The 23,572-nt window shown below is 31.5% G+C and overlaps 2 protein-coding genes across 3 annotated transcripts; one reads left to right on the top strand and one right to left on the bottom strand.

The window, feature by feature from the left end:
- The first annotated feature begins 1,379 nt into the window (after nucleotides 1–1,379).
- Nucleotides 1,380–4,343, top strand: LOC111022958 (putative galactose-1-phosphate uridyltransferase). Of its 2 annotated transcripts, XR_002603047.2 has the most exons (5): nucleotides 1,380–1,968; nucleotides 2,138–2,428; nucleotides 2,781–3,054; nucleotides 3,435–3,692; nucleotides 3,870–4,343. XR_002603047.2 is itself a non-coding variant. In XM_022300283.2 (4 exons), the coding sequence occupies exons 1-4, from the start codon at nucleotides 1,483–1,485 to the stop codon at nucleotides 3,878–3,880; spliced, it is 1,062 nt and encodes a 353-aa protein (XP_022155975.1). In that variant the 5' UTR covers nucleotides 1,382–1,482; the 3' UTR covers nucleotides 3,881–4,343. The 2 variants fall into 2 exon arrangements, 1 of the variants encoding a protein (XP_022155975.1); XM_022300283.2 differs by lacking the exon at nucleotides 3,435–3,692 and having other exon boundaries at nucleotides 1,382–1,968.
- Nucleotides 4,344–16,105: 11,762 nt separating this feature from the next.
- LOC148211300 (uncharacterized) lies at nucleotides 16,106–19,461 on the bottom strand. The gene is made up of 7 exons (XM_088124369.1): nucleotides 19,105–19,461; nucleotides 18,896–18,960; nucleotides 18,632–18,796; nucleotides 18,065–18,475; nucleotides 17,525–17,750; nucleotides 17,318–17,422; nucleotides 16,106–16,819 (listed from the first exon to the last, which is right to left on the bottom strand). Exons 1-7 carry the CDS (start codon nucleotides 19,459–19,461, stop codon nucleotides 16,106–16,108), a joined length of 2,043 nt encoding a protein of 680 aa, XP_087980495.1.
- Nucleotides 19,462–23,572: the final 4,111 nt, after the last annotated feature.

Below are 23,572 nucleotides of genomic sequence, written 5' to 3' on the forward strand. Positions count from 1 at the left end.
TGAATCATGCAGCTATTACTTGTTCTTCACTATTAACACGACATAAATGAGGAACAAAAAGGAAAGGACAACTCAAAGTTTATGACAATTTGAAAGCAAGAAGTAATTGTATTTCACTCTACAGTAGGAGATTATTAAAAAATTGGGTTACGATTACCAGTGAGATAAACAAATCACGATCATGGAGTTTATTAGGAAAATGTCACCCCCAGAAAAAAATTTCTTGTCGTATGGATCATTATCACCCTATGTATTAGATTTGACCGACTCCTGAGTAATAAAAAAAATAGTAATGTAAATGTCAATCCAATATCTTATTTCCATTGGTAGGTTTCTTTCTAATGAGAACCCTAAAAAGTTATTTCTAGTCGTTTTTGTTTATTGGCCTATGTTACATGTATCCAAACAATTATATTTTCTCCCATATATTGTTCTTAAATTATGAATTAGGGTTTCAATCATATCCTCAAAAAGTGTCTAAAAATCAAACTTTAGGACGACCAAATGGGTATATGCGAGATAAATTCTTTTTGGTTAAGTATAAAAATGAGGTGAGTATTGTGCCAAAACGAGCATAGTTCAGCAGTAATTGACATATACCTCCAACCTTAAGGTTGTGAGTGAGTTCATTTTTTGTTTTAGACTTTTTTAATACAATATGTTGGGTGACAATTCGAACTCACAATTTTTTTTTTTATTGAATATGTATGTTTAAGTAGTTGAGTTATATTCAAATTGTCAATTATATTCGAGTTATGACAGTAGATTAAAATATTTAACCTAAAATATCTAACATGTTTTGAAAATAACAAAATAGACCTCTATTTTGAAGTGGAGAATAAAATTAACAATAATGTTGTGACAATTCGAACTGTGAAAGTGAAACCCTGTTCGGAACATTGCTACTCATGGAGGATTTAGCGGCTTTGGGATAGTATTTGTATTAGGAGGACGTGGGGTTGGGCATCTGGTTGCCATTTTACAATTTAAAAATTATGAAAGGGGTGAAAGAAATAAGGGAAGTAGAGTCACATATTCATTTTTTTTAAAAAAATGGATCATAAATCTAAAGTAATTAATGGGATGGATCCTATATTCAAATTTCTCCAGATTTATGCAATATGGATTGAAATTCTAGATTTATTTATATTTTAATTTCAACTGAATCCTACCTCCTCATCACACCAGTTTCAAATAATAATTCATTGTTATAAACAAAAACTCAAAAACTTTGAAAGAAAGTAAAAAAAAAAAAGAAAAAAAAAATCAAAGGTTCCACGTCCCATAATTTATCATCACGGACATAAATATAATTTTAATTTTTTTTAACAAATTAAAATAATAAAATAGTTTAGAACAAGAAATTTTGAATGGAATGGGTATTTGAGCAAATTAAAACTTGTTGCGAGTCAAATCAGCCCAGCCTCCACTCACCAAGATTCTGGCGATTCAGCACAGAACCCAACGTCTCGCGGCGGAGAAATGGCGTCGTCGCCGCCGCAATCTCGCCGTCCCGAACTCCGGAAGGACTCCATAACCAATCGCTGGGTCGTATTCTCACCCGCCCGATCCAAGAGACCCTTCGATTTCAAATCCAAGTCTCCTGCTCCTTCTTCTTCCGATCCTCCCCAGACATGCCCCTTCTGTATTGGCCGCGAGCACCAGTGCGCTCCTGAGATCTTCCGTTTTCCTCCCCAATCCCCTCACTGGAAACTGCGCGTCATTCAGAATCTCTACCCTGCGCTCAGCCGCGACAAGGGTCTCGATTCTTCGGTTTCTCCCACATCTGATTCTCTCTCCTGGGGTTCCCTTTTGGACGGCCATGGATTCCACGACGTGGTTATTGAGTCCCCCCTCCACTCGGTTCATCTCTCTGATTTGACGCCGGAGGAGGTCGCTCAGGTTCTTCTTGCTTACAAGCAGCGGATTGAGCAGCTCGCCGGCGATGGCAGCATCAAATATGTGCAGGTGCTTTTTATCTCGTTTTGGGGATCCAGTTTTTGTATTCTGATGATTCTGCATATGAATTCTTCTGCTGTGTCTCATTTGCATTTCATCGAACATGTGGGGTTCATTAGAATTTCAAGTAGCTACTGTCGGTTGGGTTTGATTTTTTTCCATTGTATTGCTTCAAAAGGTGTTTAAGAACCATGGTGCGTCGGCTGGGGCATCGATGACACACTCCCATAGTCAGATGGTGGCTCTTCCAGTCATTCCTCCCTCTGTTTCTACTCGAATTGATAGTATGAAGGAGTATTTCAATAAGACAGCGAAATGTAGCATCTGCCATGTTCCCACAAAGGACCTCTTGGTTGATGAATCAACCCATTTCATTTCAGTCGTTCCTTATGCAGCTTTGTTTCCTTTTGAGATTTGGATCGTCCCCCGTGACCATGTTTCTCATTTCCATCAGCTAGACCAAGAGAAGGTAAATCAAACTTCTTACTTGTGTCTATTTAAACTTTGAAGTTTTAGGATAGCGTGTATTTAGTTTCCTATACTGTAATTACACTATCGAAACTAGTCCACCATGTAATTCTTAAACAATACAGATAGAGATTTGTTAGATTCAAAATTAGAATTGTAGGAATCTATTAGAATCAGTTTAAAGTGGAAGGGTCATATAAAGATTTACAGACCACTTTTTAAATTACAAGGTTTAAATATACATCACTTTAAAGTTTTGTAGTAAACATATAATTTAACCAAAACCAAGTTATTGTACTTTCATTTGATGGCCACAACAAAATATGATGCTGTGTGACTTATTTGCAGTGCAGGCTGTTGATCTTGGCGGGCTATTGAAAGTTACACTCAAAAAGATGTCTGTGCAGTTGGACAAACCACCATTCAACTTCATGATTCACACTTCTCCATTGCAGGCTTCAGATTCAGAGTTGGCTTTCAGCCACTGGTTTTTGCAGATTGTGCCTCAGCTGTCTGGAGTTGGGGGGTTTGAACTTGGAACTGGTTGCTACATCAACCCTGTTTTTCCAGAGGATGCCGCCAAAGTCATGAGGGAGGTTAACATTTCAAATCTAGACACAGGCCCAGGTACGCTCTATTCTGATGAATCTCTCACTCTTCACACATTAAAAGACGTGGAGTTTGGTATACGATTTTGACACATTCGCATAAAATGAGATTTTTACTTAATTTTATTGAAGATTTCAACATAGTTTTATTCTGTAGAAACTCTGTTCGCCATAGCTTCATCTGGGATGTTCTTATTTTGGGACATCCTTCGTTGTTCTGAAATCTAACTTGCTTAACAGGGATATTTGCTAGTTATAGAGTGTGGTGATGTGACCCAATTTGGAAAAGATTTGTTTTATCTTTTGGTGCAATTTTTCAAACACACGAAGGACACAATTAATTGTGCAACAAACAACATATTGTAGTCATGTTATTACATAGAGTGTGGCCTATTGAAGACATTTCAGGAAAAACAAAGCCGAAACTCAAGCCCAAAAAGGCCATACAATGCACGTAATTAAAGGAATCAACTTCGGAAAAACTTGAAGATTGTCGAAGACTGAACCAAGAACTGTTTCTCTCTTCAAGTACTCTCTCTGCGAACCCTCCAAATTACTCGAAAGTAGCCCGTACATAAGGCAAAATCAGAACAATCACTGATCAGAAGTTGAATCGTAGAAGGGAATGGGGGAGTAAAAAAAAAGTCAAAACTACAAGTTTAGTCGTTTAACTTTCATGGTTGTGAATGTATTTATTAACTTTTAACTAAGCTGAGTGTGTTGGAAGTGAAATAACAATTGTATTTTTAGTTACGACCTTACTTGAACAGGATCTGTTTTATAAGTTGTACAGCGGTGTCCTTGATTTCTAACAATTGTATTTCTAACATGCAGAGTCACTCTAATGCGGGAAGGTTGCAGTACGAACCCCTTACACCAGTTCGACGATCTAGTCATGATCTCGAACAAAAAAGTTGGAGTAGAGATACCTGCTGGCATGATATATGCTGTAGATTGAGATATTGAGCAGGACGTATAGTCTGAATTCATCGAGTCCTATGTCACATACTTACTAGTAGACAATTTTGTAGGAGGGGACGAGACAAACACCGACACTGACAACAACGACTACAAGCAGGCATAGAGCAATGGGGACATCCTACAGAGGAAGTAAGAAGAAAGTACTAACTAGAGTCTTGTTATGCGTCTCTTCGAGCAACCTCTATGACCAGGTGCTGTGCTGAGATTTCTAACACTTCATGCTATTTTGTATTACGACTCTCATTTAACACTATATATATTTATGAATCCATTTTAAGAACATTCAAGTTTCAATTATGAATTATGACTTTATATTTTAGTTTTCCATTAATGCATACGACTCTAATAGTAATATGAGCAAATTTTGGGCATATCGTATGTCACACAATTACTAAAGTTAATGCTCTATTTTCATACATATGGCTTATTATTTGTATGAACGTGAATGTTTAAAGATAAAAATTTTAGAGCTTAAGAATTGATTTACTTCGTGGCTTATTATGCTAATGGTTCTAAATATTCGTTGACACGTCGACATTTTCATTGACATATTCATGTTTCCATAGGTTTAACATCGATATGAGAGGTGAATCGATATTTTCATCATAGTACAAGAAAATCGACAAAATATGAAAAATATCAACAAAATGTCATTCATATATATATATATATATATATATATATAATATTAATATTAATTATTTTAAAATAATTTAGAATTGAAAAAATGTTTATTTGTTAATTTAAATATTTTTTACGATTTTTTAATTTTTCTAACTTTTACAGAAATATTCATTGGTAACGACATTTTATTGATTATTCCATGAAATTGAGACCTCGATATTTCCATCGACGTTTAAAACCTTGGTTATGTTATCCTAATATATATATATATATAATAATAATTATAATAATAATAATAATAATAATAAATAAATAAATAAAAATAAAAAGTTGAACCATGCTCATTAGAAAATTATCTTTACATGTGATGTGATTAAGTAAATAAATAAAAATAACCAATTTGAATTAATTTAGTATCAAATGGTTAAAATATTACATTCTAAAATTTTGTGACTTGTTTCGTGGGTTGAATTTTGTTCATCTTCCTCGTTTTCGTAAATTCTGAAAGTGGTACGTGGTCACCACTTTTCTAATGTTGTCTTTAGTGGTGTCGGACTAAAATCTAATCTCAATTTGACGGTGGAAGAAAATAAATATTTAATATAAATAACTTAGTAAAAAATAAAAGATCAAGTTACAAGTTTAGCCCCAAAATTTTCAAGTTTATATAAAGTTTCCAAAATTTTAAAAAGTGTTTAGTAGGTCTATGACTTATAAGTTTATGTCTATAGTTACTGACCTATTCAACATTTTTTTTAAAAGATTAATGGATTTATTAGACATAAAATTGAAATTTGTATCGGTCCATGAATTTTTAAAAATAGCGAATAAGCCAAAGACTTATCAAACACAAAATTAAAAGTTCAGGAGCCTATAAACTTGAAAGTTTAGGAATGTTAGATATTCAACGTCTTGTTTATGTTGTTTTAGTTGTGAAAGACCTCATGAAAACAACATTGAAAGATAGATATCAAAAGAAAAAAAAAAAGGTTAAAATACTAGTTTGATCCCTCTACTTTGAACTCTGGTTCATTTTAATCCTTCTATTTTTAAAATGTTCGTTTTGGTTCGTGTACTTTCTACTTTGGTTCATTTTGGATCCTATATTTTGAAAATGTTCATTTTGGTTCTTGTACTTTTAAACAGTGATCATCTTGGTCATTTTATTTTGTTTTAAATTTCTTTTTTCCTATCACAATTTCAACACCACATTATAATCAATATATTTCTTACAATGTAAACATTACTTTATACTAAATTGTTTTCGTTAGATGTAAAATTTGTGTTAAAATCTTGCAAAGAGGGAATAAAATGATCACTTTTTAAAAGTACAGGGATCAAAATGAACATTTTCAAAGTACAGGAACTAAAATGAACAAAAGTTAAAAGTATAGAGATAACATCTCCAAAGTACAGAGACTAAAATGAACTAAAGCTAAAAGTACAGGACCAAAATAGTATTTTAACAAAAAAAAAAACATTTAGGCGCAAGTCTCTTAAATGTATGATATAGTTATTTTGGTTAGAAGACTTTAGAATCTTTGCGTTTAGAGGTTTATGGAGAACTTATTAAAAATAGTGAATTGAATAGGGAATTTCCGGGTGCATTTCGTTAGATGATCCAAAAATAGAAATTTGAAAACAAGAGATTCAATAAAGAAAAAAAAAGAGTTGGTATTCTATGTTTTTAATATTTTTTATATGTGTTTGGTAACATATTTGGAAATTGAATCTTAATTTAAAAATTTGTTCCGAATGTTTACTAATATATTTGTAAACTAGCGATAGTTACCAACCAAATATGTAGTTCAATCTAAAATAATATTAATTTCTTTATTAACATATATGTTATAAGAATTGTTTAATGATTACTAACATGAGCATAGCTCAGTAATATGACATCTATTCATCCCCATGAGATCGAAGAATCGAACGCCTATATCACCAATTTGTTGCACTAATTTTTTTTTATTGAATTATTATTTTACCATATTATATATTTTAAAGTGAGAACAACAAGAAGCGAGTGATCGATGCCGCTACAAAATACTTGATCAAAACCTTCTTACTCTAACAATTTTAGATGAAATGCTACATGGACGTCAAGTAGATTTTCAATGGTCTCTCCCTCGACTGGAATCTCATTCCTATGTACATGGGCACCTCGTACCTATCCTATATAAGCTAAGGTCCCATCCGCTAGCTCAAATGGACAGTTCTCAATGTAGCAGAAATTGCTTACTGCAAGTGTACGGGTCAAATTTTAATAAAAGTGATTAGTTTATACCGATGTCATCTTCTGGATTAGGTTTCTAGTGTTGGAATGGTATGACAACTCTAGAGGGGTGAATAAGGTTTAATTAACACGATGTGTCAAATTTAAACAATTATGTAGACTTTTTATAAATAAATAATTTTAACACACAATCAATAAATTAGAAATACATTTCAAGCACTATAACTAATTCAAATGTAAATATTGACTATAAACATGAATAACAAATTCTAGCAATTAATTTCATACAATTTATAATAAAGAAAATTAATTGTAAAAATTAAATAGAGGAGGGTTAGAGAAAATGTCATCAAAACTTTTATTGTAGTATGCAATACGGGCCTCCATACTTCCATACTCCTTCTATTTAAAAGTTGCCACATGTAAAGTATCTTTATTTTTAAAAATAAAAAATATATATTTTATGTAGGTCCACATATTTAGAAGCAATATTTATTCCACGCATTTCACTTCTTAATTTAACTGTACATTCTCTCCCCTATTTATTACTATTATATATGATTATTTATTTGTATTTTATTTTTAATCTATTTCTCATTTTAGTGTTATTTACATCATCAATTGCTTCTCTTATTCTCAATTTTCATTTCCTTAATTTTCTCTCTTAAAACTTAAATTTTTCATTTTTCTTGAATGTTGGAACTTCAACTATTTGTACTTCACCATTTAAATTATGTATGACTTTTCAATCTATTTTTAATTTTTATGGTTCTTTATTATTATTTTTTATCCATTCCATTCTAATCATTTTATTTCTTTTTCATTTTTCTTGAATGCATAGAATATTTTAATGTATTCATCCCCACCTGAAGAAATGAATCTCCAAGTATGTTATGTTTAATTTTTTTCATTTTTTAAATTCATCATTTTTATGAATTTTATTATTTGATTAAAATACACTTATTTTTGTTGTCATTGTTGAGCTTTAGTTTAACCGAATTTTTTTTTTCAAATAAATGGCTAACCCATAACATAATAACATGGAAATAAATGGCTAGTACATAACATATAATTCAAAAAATAGAATTTTCAAATAAGTTCATGACATATTTTTATAATATGTTAATTAATTAATCATATTTTTTTATTCGATATTTATACGTATTTTAAAAAAAGTTGGATAACAAAATAGGTAACAAATAAAATATGGTGTATTTACTTTTTAAGTATTTTTAAGTATCTACTTTTAAAATTTTTGTTTTTATTTGAAAAGGAAAGTTGCAAATAAAAAACAACGTATCAAAATAGGCAACAAATAAAATCTAATTATAATATTGATTAAATGATACAAAACAATTATTTAACTATTTGAAAATATAATTACAAACAAAATGAAAATATCAAAATAAAATAAACAAACCTTCTTTCTTATTTTAGAAATCTAGAAATGACAATAGAAAATAAGATATAAAACTACTCAAATACAAATTTTATTGGTTTGAAGAAAGAGAAGAAAGTGAAATAATAGTAGTTACATTAAGAAAAGTAAATTTACAAAATCAAAACTTAGCATGACTTAACTGATTAAAATATATATCCTGATCAAAAAGTCATAAATTTGAATGCATACATATGTTTTAGGGATTAGTACATTGATGGATTATTTAAAGATCTTAATTACATAAAAGGATGGAATGTATAGAATTTACACATTTGTCATGTATCAACCTTATTTAAGAGGGTACCCATCATATAAATTACTTAAATAGCCTCTTGTATTTACAAATTAATTTTAAATTCATTTTAATATGCAAAATTAATTAATTGGAAGGTTATAATTTAGATCCCATAATTTTAGGTTAATGATACTTTCCAAAACAAATTAAAACACCAAAATATTAAAAACAAATCCCTAAATCCCCAAAATTGAAATCATAACCTCCCAAAATATCTCCAAATCCCGTCCAAAAATCTCCCAAATTCGAAATCTAAGAACTTTTTTCGCTTCATCCATGACACATTTAAAACTTCAGTTTTGGAGGACCCTTTCTACATTACTATAGGATATATGCGTTTATATCTTGTATACAACTATAAGATATATATACATATAAGATATATACACATATACAATATATACCTATATATACGAATATAATCGGGAATACTAAGAATATGAGACATTTAGAAATTCAATTTTCTATACACATAAACAAAATATATCCCCATATATACCAATCTTAACGGAAAACTAATAATTACAAATGGTATGGAGGACCATTTCTACAGAACTATAAGATATATGTATACACATATCAGATATATTCACATATACAATATATACCGATATATACGAATATAATCAGGAATACTAACACTGTGAGACGTTTAGAACTTCCATTTTCTGTACACATACATAAAATATATCCCCATATATACCAATCTCAACGGAAGACTATTAATTACCCATGGTATAAACAGAAGGGGACAGGAGACGAGGAACACGCTGCACGACGTCGAAAACGTCCAAAGACGTCGACAGAAAGTTTATTCAGCAACGAAAATTGAAGGGTTGGACGTGTTTGGGAGAAGAAGAAATCAATACCTCGTTGATTTGGTGTACAATGAACGACGTTGGAAACCTGCAAAGATGTCGACGGGAATGAACGGCGTTGGAAACGTGCAAAAGAAATAAATACCTTGTTCATAAAAGCCCTGAAGATGGAAAATGAAGGTCTGGCAGCTGACGTCTTTGCACCTTGGAAACGAATACAGCGGCGAAGAAAATCGGCCGGTGGTTGGAGAAAATCGACAGCAAACGAGGAAAAAGAATCGACAGCATTTAATTCATTTAACAAAATTGGAAGTTAATTCGTGAGAGAAAAAAAAATCTTTTTTGGAGGAGAGATTTGAGGAATTAAGGTTGAAATTTTGAATGGGGCCCACAAGAATTAAATGGATATAATTACAAATTAAGGATTCAAATCTTTAAAATTTAAAAATTATAATAAAATAAAAAGCAATAAATAAGGGTAGAAACGGTATTAAAATAAAATCCTAACCGTAAATATCTAAAAGTGTAAATTTTGAAATCTAAAGACATTCATGTAATTAAGATTTCAAAATAACCCTCCCAAGATAATATCTCTATGTTTTATTAGAATTTAGCCTCATCATTGGTCCGAGCTGGGCTGACCCAGCCTAAAGAAGTAATGGCCCAAACTTGGCCTAGGCCCAAACTCTACGGACCTCGAGTATTGTTTGGGCTGGGCTTGGGCCGACCCAACCACTCAAACTTAGGCTCATAACCCAATCCATGGGCCTAAGTTGATGAGCCACGGATTGGGTTTGGATCCCCTTTTGGATCAGGCTTAGATCGGCCCGTATATTAATATAGTTTTAATTATTAAATTTTAAAATTTAAATAATTTCCAAACTAAGTTTTTTTTTAATTCTAGAATATGTATTTTTATATAAATTTTGGTACATTTTTTTGTTTTTTTTTTAAAACTTGATCGGATTAAAATTTGAGACGATTAGAGGTTAAATACCAGAAGAATTGAAACTTAAACACTTTGAATTGGAGCTTGAAAGAATTTGAGATCGAGAATTAGAATTCGAGTGAAGAAAAAGGAAAAAAAGGTTGATATTTATAAGAAAATCTTGTATTAAAAAATTTAAAAAATTACAACCTAAATATTAGATATGTTTAAAATAATTTTGAATTTTAAAATATCATTGAGTTGTAATTTCCCGATCTTTTGTACTTTTCAAAACAAAGATTTAAATAAGATATTGAGAAGTTGGAGAGTTTATTCTTTCAAAACAAACATTTAAATGAGATATTGAGAAGTTGTAAAGTTTGTAAATAGGGTGGAAATTTGCATATCAGCTTACTATACTTATGTGTTATTTATTTTTTATAATAAATAAATAATAAAATAATATATTAATATGTTTAAAATAATTTTAAATTTTGAATTTTAAAATATCATGAAGTTGTAACCTTTCAAGTCTTTTGTACTTTATAAAATAAAGATTTAAATTAGATATTGGGAAGCTAGAGAGTTTTTTTTGTAAGATGTTTCAAAACAGAAATTTTAATAAGATATTGGGAAGGTAAAAAGTTTCGTAAGATGTTCCTATTTAATAGGATGGAAATCAAAGTTGTTAGCATGTCCGCCTACCATACCTGTGTATTATTTATTTTTTTTATAATAAATAAAGAATAAAATAATATATTAATATTATATAATATAAATATTAATAAATATTGAATTGAATCTTTGGAATCCATATCCAATCCAAATTATGGATGGACTAGGCTGGGTCGGGCTGGTCAAACGTTGACTTTCGACTGGGCTTGGATCAGGCTTGGGCCGACCTTTGGGCTGTGAGCCCGATGATGAGGTTGACATGGAATAAAGATTGCTTCTAAATATGTGGAGCCGACATAATATATATATAAAGAGAAACGCAAATCAAATATTCAAAATACATTCAATCAAGATAATCAAACAATCAATCCATAAAGTTCAATGACTACATCGATCCCTAAGATAAGAGGTTTAGCTACTCATATTCAGTGGAAAACAATAAAATATCAATGAGAATTCTATAACAAAACTAGAAGAATCAAGGGAAAGGAGAAGGAACTAAATTCAAAGTGTCAATCGCCATCCTCGAAGTGACTTCCACGATTCCAAGCCTTGAAAATCTCTTTCCTCAACTCTTCAATGGTTATCTTACCCTCCAAATTGGCCAAAAACGGCAAATTGCTAAAAACCCTCTCCAAAATCCACCTTCCTCGACACTGGAAAACCATATTATTATAAAAAAAAAGTCATGAAATTATAAATAGAGTTGAGATGCTATAGACTACAACGTTGAGACACTCTTCACAACATTGAGATGCTACACAAGGCTGAGATGTTGTAAACAGGGTTGAGATGCTACAACAGATTTTTCAAGAATGCTTTAAGTTTGTAGTGTTGAGACGCTGTGGACAGCATCTCAACACTATCTCCTCGAGTTTTAGGCTCCAATCCTTGTTTATTTCTCCTTAGTAACTTTGATTCTGATTTTTCTCTCAATTTAATCCAATTATGTCTCATTTCCTCTCCATACTTCATTCATACAAAATATGTCTTATGTCCATAAATCAATCATGGTAAACGAAAACTAACAAATAAATTTCATATAATTCATATAATTTTTTTTTTGAAATAATGTAGCTCACAAAGCGTGATATCAATCACCTCGCTCAGAAGTGGAAGGTCGCTCTTTGTAAGCCTGTATTTCGATAGGTTGGGAACTCCTAAGATTATCATTTTTGAGCTAGAACTACTTCAGGAAGATGCAATACTATGAGACGACCTATCACTCCCAAACGATCTACCAAAAAACCTATCACTTCCCCTTGAACTACTATTGCTCTTATCAAACATGACTGAAGCTACAAAAATTTCATAGGGAAGACAAGTTACTAACCTCGGCTTGAGAAGGAACCCTAAGATTTAAGATCTGTTTGGGAAAAAAGAAAAATAATAAAACGTTAAGTTTGGAATATCCGAGTTTTGCTTATATATAAAGGGAGATGGATTCATCTCAAGCTATACACGTCACCTTCAGCCAACGACATAGATCACTTGGAAATGAAGAGTTTAAGTACTCAAGTGTGCCATTTCCCATGAATTCGACATTTGAACTTCTCAATAACTCCCTTGTCTGTAAAATTAGTCTGCGCCACGTCAATCTCATTTGAAACAATATCGCTATTTGATAGATCGGCCCATGCACCTACAAATGGGGGGCCAATGTTGGACCATAAAATATAGTCTACCACGTACTGGACTGTATTAGCATCGTACCCGACCTACTCATACTGAGCTACGGGTGGTCGTTACTTGAAGTTCATAATGCACAACAACGAAATAGCAGGGGTGTTCAAAAAAATCGAAAACCCGAAGAACCTGAGCAACCCGACCCAAACGTAAGGGTTGGGTTGGGTTAGATAAATGCTCGGTTTGGGTTGGGTTGTTATTTTTTTGAATCGAGCGGGTCGGTTCGATGTGCGAGTTTGAGTATAAAAAGGTTGGGTCAAACCGACCAAACCTGAACCAACGTTAAATTAAATATATATATATATATATATATATATATATATGCTTCTTTTAGGGTTTCTGGTGCACAAGGCACCCTCATCTCCTTCTCTCCCCCACCTCCGTCACGCTCATCTCCTTCTCTCCCCCCATCCCTTTGTCTCCCTCCTCCGTGCTCTCCCCTATCTTCCTTCCCTCATCCGTTTCCTCTTCTCCTTCCCTTCTCCGCCTCCCCCACCGTATTTCTCCCTTTCCCTCCGACCCTTCCCCTTCGTCTCCCTTGTCTCTCACCTTCCCTCCTTTTCATCTCCTTCTGTTTGATTTTTTTTCTTTAATTACTCTGTACCACAATCTATTTTCTTTCGCCCTTATCGTTGCTCGCTACACACCGCAGACTCTCAACAGTTGCAACAAAATGATCTCCCCTTGACTCCTATAAATACGTCATCATTCCAACTCACATGTTCATGATTCTGTATGGAAATGGCCTACTAACTCATGCTTTATATTGACTTGAGTGTCGGAGTGTTTATTCTTTGCGTGCAAGTCTCCTTGCATAGCTAGCTCCATACAATTTTGTCGGTTAGCTCGTCGCAGATCTCGGACATTCCAAAAATCAACATCAATAGTATTCTAATAGATACTCTATGAATGTCTAGAGAGTGGAATTGTACAAAGAAAAAATCTCTTTTGTAGAACATGTGTTGGAATTTCTTGTAGCTCTCTTACAAAACTATTTTCTTGTTATGAATCTAGGAGGTAAAAAAATATACTTGTTTGGTTCATGATTATGTACATGTATTTAGTGTTTAAACTTTAAAAAACTTTTTACTTATCTCTCTAAATCTTCTACAGTACTAGTAGTTCTTCCTATTAACACTAGTAACTAAACAATGATTTGTATTAAATTTGACATAACACGATAGGAAAATAGTAGAAGAAGTCATATAATTGAAAAAGTAAAGTAGTGCGGTATATAAAAGGCTTTTGATATGTTGCTACAAAAAGATATATGTTATCGATACCACTTTATTTTATGCAATTGACTACTTTTTTCTACTAAGTGCCAAAATAACTAATATTTATCTAAAAAAACATGTCACACTATTATTTAGTTAACACATTAATAACTATGACTAGAAAGACAGTGAAGAATTAAAACATTTTGAAGTTCCTTAGAGGATGAGGTAATGGCAAGAGCTAAGTCTTCTGGTATCAACTACTATGAGGTCTTGGGTTTAAAACCTCTCTTGGTTAGAGATGCACTATCAAACCGAAAGAATTGAAAAATTCGGAAAAGTCCAACTAAACCAAACCCATTTTTTAAGCCAAAATATTTGGTTCAGTTTCGGTTGAAGTTATGTAGTTCTTATTATTGAGAAAGAAATTAGAAAGTACAGAAGTGTGAATTTCATTCAATAATGCTACATATAAATACACATTCTAAGTCTAAAAATAGACTCAACTAATTCCATAGCAACTCACTCCACTAGCCATAAGAATAGCAACCTAATACTTACTATAACAAAAAATAACACTAACAACTTCCTAGAAACTACGACTTGGACTAGACAAATTCAAAAACTACAATTCAAAGTTGCAATTTGAGTTAACTAACATTCTCCTCCTAATTCAAATACTACAAACACCCAGCTTGCTCCTAAGAGCTTGAAAACAACCCACACTAAGGGGACGTTTTGTTCAAGGTTTCAAATAAGATGCCTGAGAAACAAAGATAACTGTATTTTGTTGTATATATGTCCGAGATCAAGCTGTCTGAGATTAAGATGCCTAAAAATAAATTATATATATGTTTATTTTGTTTTGATTACTCTAGAAATATGCATTTTATGTCATTGTAAACATTGATTAATAACAAATCAAATTTAAATAAAAAATAAATAAAATAAAATAAAATATTTTATATTAGCATTCTAAATTTAAGTTAACAATTTAGCTATATTGACAATTTAGCATAATAATCAATTGAATAATTAGTATTACATGTTATTTAACTAAAATTCAGTGTGTGTATATATATATATATAGCAAAATAATATATTTGTCTAAATCTTTAAAATCAATCCAAATTAATTCTCAATAATTAATTTATCTTTATTAAGTTAAAATAAACATTATTTTAAGCAATTATGTTTTAATTTAAGTTTCACTCTTTATTTATAAATAATACATCTAAATTTATGTTGTTGATTTTATTTAGTAATCAATCTTAATAATTATCCTAATTATCCTTTCATGGGTTCAAAATTAACCATTTTCATCTTATTAATTGCATCAATTAATTACGTTTTTTATAAAAAAAAATTGAATATACACTTTAATAAATTAATTTATTACAATAGAATAATTAATTTAGTACATTAGTGGTAAAATTTTAATGTTGTTTTATTAATTATTAATTTAATTTAAATATTTTAACTAATTTTAGTTAATTAAATAAAATAAACTAAATAATTACATTAAAAGAATTTTATTTTAAAGAAGAGAGATAAGAGTTTGTCACAAAACCCATGGACAAACCCATGAATATGGGAGGGGAAAGAAAGCCCTTATCCATGGGAATAAGGAATGCTTGGGAATAAACTATTCCTAGGAAAAGATTTTAAATCAAGGGCTTTATTTGCCTATGCCCATTCTCACCTAGAAAATCTCCTAACCAAACAGCTCCAAAAGGACTTAATAAAGATATATGTTATTTGCTCCTCTGAGCTGCAATGCACCAGTTGAACTTCTTCTTTTTTCTGTATCTCTCTAAGAACATAATATTTGATATTAAAATGTTTGGTCCTTCCATGAAAAAACGGATTCAGTGAAATAGCTAAAGTAGTTGATTATCCACAAACACATTCACACTCTCTTCTTGCTTTAGATGCAAAGTCATGCATCTACTTCTTTTTACCAAACAACTTGGATGACTGATGTCGTTGTTGCAATGAATTCAGCTTCTACAGTTTATTGAGCCACTATATCTTACTTTTTTGAACACCATGAGAAACACCTTGAGCCAAAAGTGAAACAATAGCCAGATCATGTGCTTTTCATATCATCCAACAACCCAGCCCAATCACTATCTGAGTAACCTTGCAACTCAAAATTTTCAACTTTACTCAATTTGATCCTAAAAGACAATATGCATTTGAGATATCCCAAAACCCTTTTCCAGCCACCATATGATTATTGCTTGCACAGTGAAGAAATCTAGATAAGACACATACAATGTACATGATGTCAGACCTAGTGGATATGAGATACATGAGGCATCTAACTAGACTTATGTACACATTCTCATCTGCAAGTTCCTCTCCATCGTCTTTTTGCAACTTCTCCTTCTGAATAATTGGAGTGTTCACACTCTTACACTCCTCCACATAGAACATTTTCAATATCTCTCTCATGTACTTCTTATGATAGAAAAATACTTCATTATGCCCTTGCTGAATCTCCATACCTAGGAAGTAATGAATCAGACCTAGATCAGTCATCTCAAACACCTGCATCATTTCTTGCTTGAACACCTCTATTTGAACACTATCACTTCCTGTTACCAACAAGTCATCTACATAGAGAGATACACTTACAACAACAGTACCTGATTTTCTCACATAGAGTGTGGATTCACTCAGACTCTTCACAAAACCCAAGCTTAGCAAGTGATTATCCATCTTGCTGTGCCATGCCCTAGGAGCGTGCTTCAACCCATAGAGAGCCTTTTTCAATAAATCAACCTTCTGCTCTTGTCCTGGTGTGATGACCCCATCTGATTGCTCAATATAGATCTCTTCTTCTAACACTCCATTTAGGAATGCTGACTTCACATCTAGCTGATACAGTTTTCATCCATGTTGAGCTGACACAGCCAGTAGCATCCTAATTGTGTCCATTCTTGAAACCGGTGCAAAAGTCTCAGAGAAATCAACTCCCCATACTTGTGCATACTCTTTCACCACTAACCTGGCATTGAGCTTGTTCACAGAGCCATCTAGATTTAATTTAGTCTTGAAAATGCATTTGACTCCAATCACCTTTCTATCATCAGGCTTCTTCACTATCTCCTATGTCTTGTTCTTCTCTATCATTCTCAGCTCCTCCTTCATTGCCTCAATCCACTTTTGATCTCTTTTAGCTTCTTCAAACCCTGTAGGTTCCAACACAGCTATGCTGTTTCTTTCATGCACCTCAGCCAATAATCTAGAACCTCTAACTGGTGCATCATCAACTAGTTCATCAGGATCCAGAGAGACTTCTTGTTACTTCACCTCTGCTTCTTCTGTCCAATTTCACTCCTCATCCTCCAAAAACTGAACGTCTCTACTAATCACCATCTTCTTTGTGTGGGGTTGATGGATCTTGTAGGTTTTCGACACCATGCTACAACCTACAAAGATTCCAAGTTTTGCCTTCTTACTCAACTTGTCTCTCTTCACCTGTGGAACATGAAAGAAACACAAACAACCGAACACCTTCAAATTTGTCAGTTTTGATTTAGTATCAAACCAAGCTTCATAGGGTGTCTTCTTCTCTAAGACCTTTGTAGGTAGTTTATTCAATAGAAACACTGCTTTGTTTACTGCTTCAACCCAAAACTCCTTTGGCAAATTCTTCTCATACATCCTTTCACTAACTCCATTTTGTTGTGGAGAATATGGAGCAGTGAACTGATGTTCTATCCCAGCTTCTTCACAGAAGGAATTAAACCTTTGTGATGTATTTTCAGTCCCATTGTCGGTTCTCACCACCTGAATCTTACAGCCACTTTAATTCTCAACCCGTCATTTAAACTTTAGAAATACTTCAGCTACTTTAGATTTTTGATTCATGAAATATATTTAACACATTCGGGTATAATCATCAATAAAGATAATGAAATACTTGCTACCATTGAGTGAGAAAGTTGGTTGAGGTCCACACAAGTCGGTGTGTATGAGTTGCACTTTCTCAATTGCTTTCTAGACCGACTTCTTGAATGGCAGCTTTGTTTGCTTCCCTGTTAAACAAGCTCTGTAATATGTTTTTAGCTCCTCCAAAACTGGTACCCTTACTACCATCTCATTTCTAGATACTGTTACCCCTTCCGATGAAAATGTCTCAACTGCTTGCGCCACAGCTTAGTGTCATTCACTTGACACTTGAAGGCTATCTGCTCCTTCTCGAGTAGGTCCAATGAGAAGCTCTTGTGATGCATCTTTATTTTGAACAACTCATTCCCACTGGAATCAGAAATGAGGCACTTCCCGTCTTCAAATAAAACTTTAGATCCATTATCTACTAGTTGACCAACACTTAACAGGTTTTGATCAATTTCAGGAACAAACAACACTTCACTAATTAATTTGGTTCCAGCACAGCTCTTTATTGACACTGCGCCCTTCCCCTTCACTTCTAGATACTCAACATTCCCTATCTTCACCCTTGACTTGAATGACTTGTCAAGGTCCTTGAACAACTCTTTGTCACTTGTCACATGATTGGTACACCCACTATCAACCAACCAACCATCACATTGAGTGGTTTATGAGAAACAGGTAGCCACAAAGAGTTGATCTTCTTCTTGCTGTACTGCAGCATGTGCTCCTCCTTATTGTTGAGTCTTGGTTTCTTTACAAAATTGCTCAATGTGCCCCAATAAATGATACCTTCTACACTTCACATCTGGTCTTCTCCAACATCTGAAGTGTGGATGATTGTGCTTCCTGCAGTGCTTGCATGCACTACCAACATCCTTTGCAGCAGATTCTGAGCTATTGCTGCCACTCACCTTCTTCCCTTTCCACTTCTTCTTTCTTCCACATTCTAGCTCCCTGCTACATTCTAGCTTTCAATTCCCCCTCAATGCTTCCTTTTTGCCTCATCAACCTCCCCTGCTTCTGTGCTTGCAAAGCACTAACAACTTCTATCACCTTGAGTTTGGAGAAATCTTTAGTATTCTATAAGGAAGTAATGGTTGCTTCATATCTCTCAGGTACTGAAACCAGAATCTTATGAACCAATCTATTGTCAGATAGATCAGTTTCTAATGTTCTTGCCTGTTAGCAATCCCGATCAACTTGTCTGAGTACTTTTTAATGGACTAAGAATCCTTCATCTGTATTCTCTCGAAGTCTCTCACCAAGTTGAACACCTTCATGCCTTTAATCCTCTCATCACCTTCATACACACTTTTAAGGAACTCCCAGATCTCCTTTGCTGACTTCAAGGCCATAATTCTGCTGAATATGGCGGGAGACACAGCTGCATATAGGCAAGCTCGAGCATTTGCCTTCCTGGTGACCTTCTCCTTGTGAGTCTTGATCTGATGCATTATTGGATTATCAGGAAGTGTAGCAATTTCATAATCTTGCTCAATTGCTTCCCAATAATCACAACCCTCCATGTAGGCTTGTATTCTTATTGCCCATGCTTGGTAGTTTTCACCATCAAACACAGGTAGAGCCAGTGAAGAATGATTGTTTGATCCTAACTTCATTGGACACAACTCTCACAAGTGTATCACTCGGTTTCTCTCAGGATATTTCACTAATCGTCACTCACATATCCCTTAAAAATTTAATGCTCTAATATCACTGTAGTTCTTATTATTGAGAAATAAATGAGAAAATAGGAAAGTGTGAATTTCATTCAATAATGCTACATATAAATACACATTCTAAGTCTAAAAATAGACTCAACTAATTCCACATAAAAGGCAACTCACTCCACTAGCCATAAGAATAGCAACCTAATTGACTTGACTATAACAAAAAAAATAAATAAATAAATAAATAACACTAACAACTACCTAGAAACTAGGACTTGAACTACACAAATTCAAAAACTACAATTCAAAGTTGCAATTTGAGTTAACTAACAAGTTCAAAAATCGAACTTCAAATGGAACCGAACCACTTATCTTTTATCCTTTAATATATATATATATATCACTTACTTTTTTATTTAGTTATATTTTATTTTAATAAAACTTTTTTACCTTACCCACGTAAACCTCCGGATATGTGCTTCGCTGACACGTTTGTAGCCTTTTTTCTTGTAAATTACATACTTTCTCGTAATTTGCATCCCATTAATTATATTTTTTTAATAACTCATTTATTTTACTTTCCTTCGTTTTTTTTTTCTCTAGGGTCTTTTCCTATTTTTCTTCCCATTGATTTAGGGTTTAGTTATAATTTAAGGTTCACCAAACATCAATCTTTTCTGATTTTCTCCGTCTATTTTGTAAGTTTCAAAAAATTTAGATCTCGTTTGGTAAGGTTCTCATTTCCTATTTCTTGTTCCTGTTTCTCATTTTTTGAAAAACAAACATGTTTGGTAACCAATCCCGTTTCTCGTTTCTCAATTTTGAGAAATGTTTCCAAAAAAAGGGACCAATTTTTGGAAACTATGAAAAGTAGTTTCGTTTTTGCTGTTTCTATTTCTTTATTTTGTGTCTAGGCGTTATCTGAGGTTAAATAATATATTTTTTAAAAAAGTAGTTTCTCTTTTTTATATTTTATATCTTTTTAATCTAAAATGTTTTCAAATTTTATTTTTTTGTTTCTTTTTTTATATTTTATTTTTTAATCTAAAATTTTTTTAAAATTTATTTTTTGTTTCTTTTTTTATATTTTATATTTTTTTAATCTAAAACGTTTTTAGATTTTATTTTGATTTAAAACTATTGTATTTTCTTAAACAAAAAAATTTCTATTTTTTAAATTAAAAATATTTTAAAATTCTATTCTTTATTTAAACTAATAATTTATACTTTTATATAAGTTTATATTGTAAATTATATATTTTTAATAAACTATAAATTTGTTTTATATTTTTTTACTTAAAATATTTTGATAATTTATTCTTTATTAAAGTCTATTATATTTTATTAAACAAAAAAATTTCTATTTTTTAAATTAAAAATATTTTGAAACTTTATTCTTTATTTAAGCTAATAATGGATACGTTTATATCAAATAAATTTATATTCTAAATTATATTTTCTTTAAGAAATATTATTCTTCGAGTCTATGTTATATATTTTTATATTATATTTACTCAATTTTTTTTAATTAAAACTAAAAATTCGCTAACATGAGTAAGGTATAAATTCTCGGTTAGTAGGTTTGAATTCCACCCCTACAAGTTGTTGTAAAAAAAAATATATAGAAACAAGAAACATAAAATAGTTATCAAACATATTTTTGTTTTTATTTCTTTTTTTCAAGAAACAAGAAACAAAAATGATTACCAAACATATTCCTGTTTCTAATTTAAAAAAATAGAAATAAGAAACAGGAAACAGGAAACAAGAAACGAGGAACAGGAAACGAAATCGTTACCAAACGAGCCCTTAGCGTTCCAAGCTTCAATCTTTTCTAATTTTCTCCATCTATTTCCCAAGTTTCATTAGAAATGACAAAAGTGATTTTGTCTGGTAAAATCATTTCCAAATAAACCTTTACGAATGACTTCATATAATTAATTATTTTCTAATTAAGAAAACTATTTTTTCAAAATATTTTTTTAAGCCAAGTTTTTTTTTAATTTTTAATTTTTACTTATTATTTTTTGCATAATTTTTATTGATTTTTTAAAAAGTTATCGATCAATTGTGTTATATCACAATAAGTTATTTTATTTTTTTTTTAAAAAAATTTTATTTTATTATTTTTAAAATTATATTTATTTTCTTTTAATATATTAATATAAAAACAAATTAATAAAGAAAGGTAAGAGAATGAAAAAAATATGATGGTTAATATATATATATATATAAAAGTTCCACATAATATGTTAATTAATAGCATTTAACTTATTTTCCTGAGTATTTAACATAAATACAACGGCTAAAGTGAGCATAGTTCAACAGTAATTGACACATATATCCAACTAAGAGTTTGTGAGTTCGACTACATTCTTATGTGTTATATTAATGTATATATATATATACAACCACTTTATAATAATCAAGATCAATGCGCTGGAAATTACAAAAATCAACAAAGAGTATCTCATTTTATTTCAAATATATCTGGACAAAGTTACAAAAGTATTAACATAAAATAAAATTGATGTCTTTATTATTTGTTAGATTTATATTATATTTTGAGAATTATTCTATCGTTACAATATTACAATATTAGTACCTTCAGTTGAAACCTACTCGTTTTCTAACCATTTGTATTTTTTTAAACAAAATAAATAAATGAGCTTACTTTTAAAATTTATTCTTCTGAAGATGATTTTCCTTCATTTCTATCCATCATGATTTTTGCTTTTCCATTTCTTTGATCATTATTCTTTTAATATTTTACTTTTCATACAATCTTTTCTTGATTAGTATATCCTATGCCATGAGTGGATATTATTACGTGGGATAAAGAATAGTAAAAACTAATAATAAAAATAGTTAGGCTACGTTTGATAAGATTTTGTTGTTAGTCTTTTGTTTGTAAAAATTATGCTTGCTTTCTAATAGTTTCTTTAATGTGTTTTTCACCTTTGTTCATACGCACGTTGAATTTCCAGCTACATTTTAAAAATAAAAATAAATTTTTGTAAACAACTTTTTTTGGTTTTCAAATTCAGGCTATTTGAGAAACGTTTTAAAAAATTGATAACAAAACTAAGAAATACATAAGTAAAGTTTGATCAGAAAATTGACCAACATTGCAAACCTCGACTAGGATTGAGAGTGACTCGACCGACAAGCTAAAGATGAACCAGGTGGGTGAGCTGCAAAACAAAACACACTCTGATGCTGAAGTCAGTAACTGACCGAACTAAACTCGAGAGAGAATTTAGTATTCACGTACCTTGAAATGAAGCAAAGGAGTTCTATTTATAGGCAACTTCTCCGACAATATTCTCGACAAGGCCTCAAAAGCTCTTTAAGGTAAACGTGAATAATGGCGTGCTGTCGTGGAGTCTGTCGGAGACTGAGGCTAATCTAAAGTTAAGTTGATCAGTTCAACGAATAAAAGAGAACGGGATTTCAAGTGAGCTTGTTTGACTCGATCGGGCAAGGGATCGGCTCGATCATGGGAGACGAGGACGAGTCAATAAGACTTGAGGCTTTATCAATCAAAGCCATGTATACCTTTCATTATTGAATCAATACATGCTACATGTGAGTTGAAAGTCACCTCCAACAGAAGTACGAGTTGTTGTAAGCTTCAAAAAATACTAGGAACAAAATGGAAATTTATTTATTTTTAGTTTTAAATATAGCATTTTGAAGGAATAAATGATTTTTTAATAATAAAAAGTTTAGAAACTAAAGACGAAATGCTTATTTATTTTTTTAGTTGAGAGATTAAAATAAATATTTTAAAAATTTAGGGACTAAAATAAAATTCAAACCTTTATTTTAGGCTAAATATATGAAAGGTTCTCCCAATCCTTTTAATAATCCTCAATTTTTCCTTAATGTTTTAAAAATTCTTAATTAAGCTATTCTATAGAAATATTTGTTAAATTTTTTGAATTAAAAGTGGATTTGATTGTCATTAAATTATTTTTTCATTTAACCAACGTGCTACTTGGAAGAAATAGATTTGTCTCATCAATAAAAATTTCTTATTATCAGTAAATAAATAAAA

This window comes from Momordica charantia (assembly GCF_013281855.1).
Source record: "Momordica charantia cultivar OHB3-1 chromosome 5 unlocalized genomic scaffold, Mcharantia_2.0 BLBB01000005.1, whole genome shotgun sequence".
NCBI lineage: Eukaryota > Viridiplantae > Streptophyta > Magnoliopsida > Cucurbitales > Cucurbitaceae > Momordica > Momordica charantia.